The following is a 2,999-nucleotide window of genomic DNA, read 5'->3' on the forward strand; positions in this document are numbered from 1 at the left end:
CCCTCACCCCACAGTGTGCCCCCCTCCCCCCATCCTCCATGGTGGGGGTCTCTTCTCCGCCCCGCTGGGGGTGGGCAGTGGTGGGGGGTGCTTTCCTGCAGGCAGGGCTGGTGTTCGGGGGGGTGAGGGCACTGGGGCTGTGCCTGGGGGCACTGGGGGGGTCCTTCGGGGCGCAGGCGGGGGCCGTGGCCTGGGTGGGCTCCGCTGCTATCGCCTCACTGCAGCTGGGGGGTGAGTGGGGCACTGGGGGCGCAGTGGGGGGAACTGGGGACATTTGGGACGCTGGAGACATTGGGGGCCTTGGGGGAATATTGGGGACATTCGAGGGACCTTGAGGGGACACTGGGAACGATGGGGAACATTGGGGGGCACAGGGGACAATGGAGAACATTGGGGGGACATTGGAGCCAAGGGGGGAAATGGGAGCAGTGGGGACATTGGGGTGTCCCGTCCTCACCAGTGAGGATCTCGGGGGGGGGTGGGGGGGAGAACCACTCCCCCTCCCCGTTTTTAGGACCCCTGGGCAGCGCTCTGAGCACCCGCTATGGTGCCCGCCCTGTGGTCATGGCCGGGGGCTTCCTGGCGGGGACGGGTTTCCTCCTGGGGGCCTTCGCCACCCGCCTGTTCCACCTCTACCTCAGCGTGGGGCTGCTGGCAGGTACGTTGGGTGACCTAGAACGTGGGGTTCCGTGGGTGACAGAGGGGTGGGAGATGTCAAGTGACCAAGAACATGAGAGTTTTTCAGGTGAGGGGTGGGAAGGGAGCGGAGTGACCTAGAGCAGGAGGGTTCCCTGGGTGAGGGTTGGGTGACCTAGAACGTGGGCTTCTTTGGGTGAAGGGTGGGAGATGTTTAGTGACCTAAAATGTGGTTTGTTTGGGTGACCTAGAACAACCCCACTGCTTTGGTTGACCCAAATCACCCCATCCCATTGAGTGATCTAGAACCACTCCAAACTATTAGGGAACTCAAACCACTCCATCCCATTGGGTGACCTAGAACCGCCCCAGCCCACCAATTAACCCAAACCACTCAGTCCCATTGGGTGACCTAGAACCACCCCACCCACTGGTTGATCCAAACCACTCCAAACAGTTGGGTGACCTAGAGCCACCCCACCCACTGGTTGATCCAAACCACTCCAACCCATTGGGTGACCTAGAACAACCCCAACCCACTGGTTGACCCAAACCATTGGGTGACCTAGAACCATTACCGCATTGGCTGACCTAGAACCTCTTCTGGCAGGCCTGGGCTGGGCTTTGGTCTTCACTCCTTCCTTGGGGGCCGTGAGCCGCTATTTCCCGACGCGTCGCGCGATGGCCACCGGCTTGGCCATGGCGGGTGCCAGTGTCGTGGGACTGGCCCTGGGGCCACTGATCCCGCTGCTGCTGGACGCCTACGGCTGGCGGGGGTCTCTGCTCCTGCTGGCCGCCCTCTCCTTCAACCTGATGGTGGCGGGCGCCTTGCTCCGCCCCTTGGATGCCCCCGACGAGTTCCCACGGCCACCGCTGCCACATGGCCAAGCGGGATTGTGTGGGTTGCTGCGTCACGGCCCCTTCCTCCGCTACGCGTTGGCTTTCGTGCTGGTAGATGCCGGCTACTACGTGCCCCACGTCCACGGGCCAGCCCGTGCCCAAGAAGTGGGGTGTGACGAACGCCGCGCCGGGCTGGTGATGGCGGTGACGGCGGTGGCCGATGGCATCGGGCGGGTGGTGGCCGGTTTGTTGGCCGCCCGCCCCGCCGCCTCCCTGCTCCGTCACCTCTTCGCTTGGTCCGTGCTGACGGGGTTGGCGTTGCTGCTCCTCCCTTTGGGGACGTCTTTTGGGGGTCTCACCGCTTTGGCTTTGGCTTACGGGTTCTGCGCCGGTGCCATCGTTCCGCTCCAGTTCACCGGCGTGGCCGAGGTGGTGGGAGCCGGGCGGCTGCTGCACGCCATCGGCCTCATGCAGATGTTCGAGAGCGTTGGGTCACTGCTGGGAGCGCCTTTCGCTGGTAGGATGGGGGAATCTGGCGTGGGGCTGGGGGTGTCATGGGGTTGGGGGGACCTAGAATCAGCCAAGGGGGGCACCTAGGAGTGGTTCCTGGCCTAATTTCCCACCAATTGGGGTCAAAAAATAACTCTGTTGACATGTCATTGAGTTTGGTGACCTAGAACCGGTCACTGGGAGAATCCAGGAGTGGTTCTTGGCCTACATTTCCATCATTTGGGGACACAGAGTGATGCCATTTAGGTGTCATGGAGTTGGGTGACCTATAAATGGTCGTGGGGGGCACGTGGGGGGCATCCTTGGCCTAATTTCCCATTGCTTTCAGTCAGAAAAAAACACCACTGATGTTTCATGGAGTTGAGGGACCTAGAACTTATCGTTGGAAATGCATAGGAGTGGTTCTTGGCCTGATTTCCCATCATTTGGGGTCATAAAATGACATCATTGATGTGTCACAGGGTTCGGGTGACCTAGAACCAGTCATGGGGGGGCACATGGGAGTGCCTTACTTGGGGGTTCTAGGTTCCTCAATGCTCTCTTTCAGGTTGGCTGCGAGACCTGACCGGGGACTTCAGGGTCTCCTTTCTCGCTGCCGGTGCCTTCCTCCTGGCTGGGAGCCTCCTCATCCTCACCCTCCCCAGCTTCTTCCGCACTTCCCAGAGCGATGGCGGTAGCACAGAAGGGATTCCTGACCCGGCACCTAAAGGCCTTGAGCTCCCCTCAGTTCCCCTCTCACCGCCCAATTAAACCAATTAAACCTTCACCTCCCACAAAGCTTGGCCTGGGCTGTGTCCCTCCTTCTGTACCCATGGTGGTGGTGGGGGGAGGTCTGGTTCTAGGTTACCCAACCAGAAGCCCTTTGAGATGGCAGATATGGGGGTTCGGTCTTAGGTTACCCAACCAGAACTCATTTGAGATTGCAGCTTTGGGGATCCGGTTTGAGGTTTCCCAACCAGGACCCTTCTGAGATATTAGATTTGGGGGTTTGGTTCTAGGTAGACAAACCAGGA

General features: G+C 60.5%; 1 protein-coding gene across 1 annotated transcript; it reads left to right on the forward strand.

Annotated features, from left to right (window-relative positions):
• The first annotated feature begins 52 nt into the window (after window positions 1-52).
• Window positions 53-2,993, forward strand: LOC110390546 (monocarboxylate transporter 13-like). The gene is made up of 3 exons (XM_021381932.1): window positions 53-658; window positions 1,247-1,993; window positions 2,534-2,993. Exons 1-3 carry the CDS (start codon window positions 352-354, stop codon window positions 2,734-2,736), a joined length of 1,257 nt encoding a protein of 418 aa, XP_021237607.1. The 5' UTR covers window positions 53-351; the 3' UTR covers window positions 2,737-2,993.
• Window positions 2,994-2,999: the final 6 nt, after the last annotated feature.

Source organism: Numida meleagris, unplaced genomic scaffold (genome assembly GCF_002078875.1).
Source record: "Numida meleagris isolate 19003 breed g44 Domestic line unplaced genomic scaffold, NumMel1.0 unplaced_Scaffold1292, whole genome shotgun sequence".
NCBI classification, from domain to species: Eukaryota; Metazoa; Chordata; class Aves; order Galliformes; family Numididae; genus Numida; species Numida meleagris.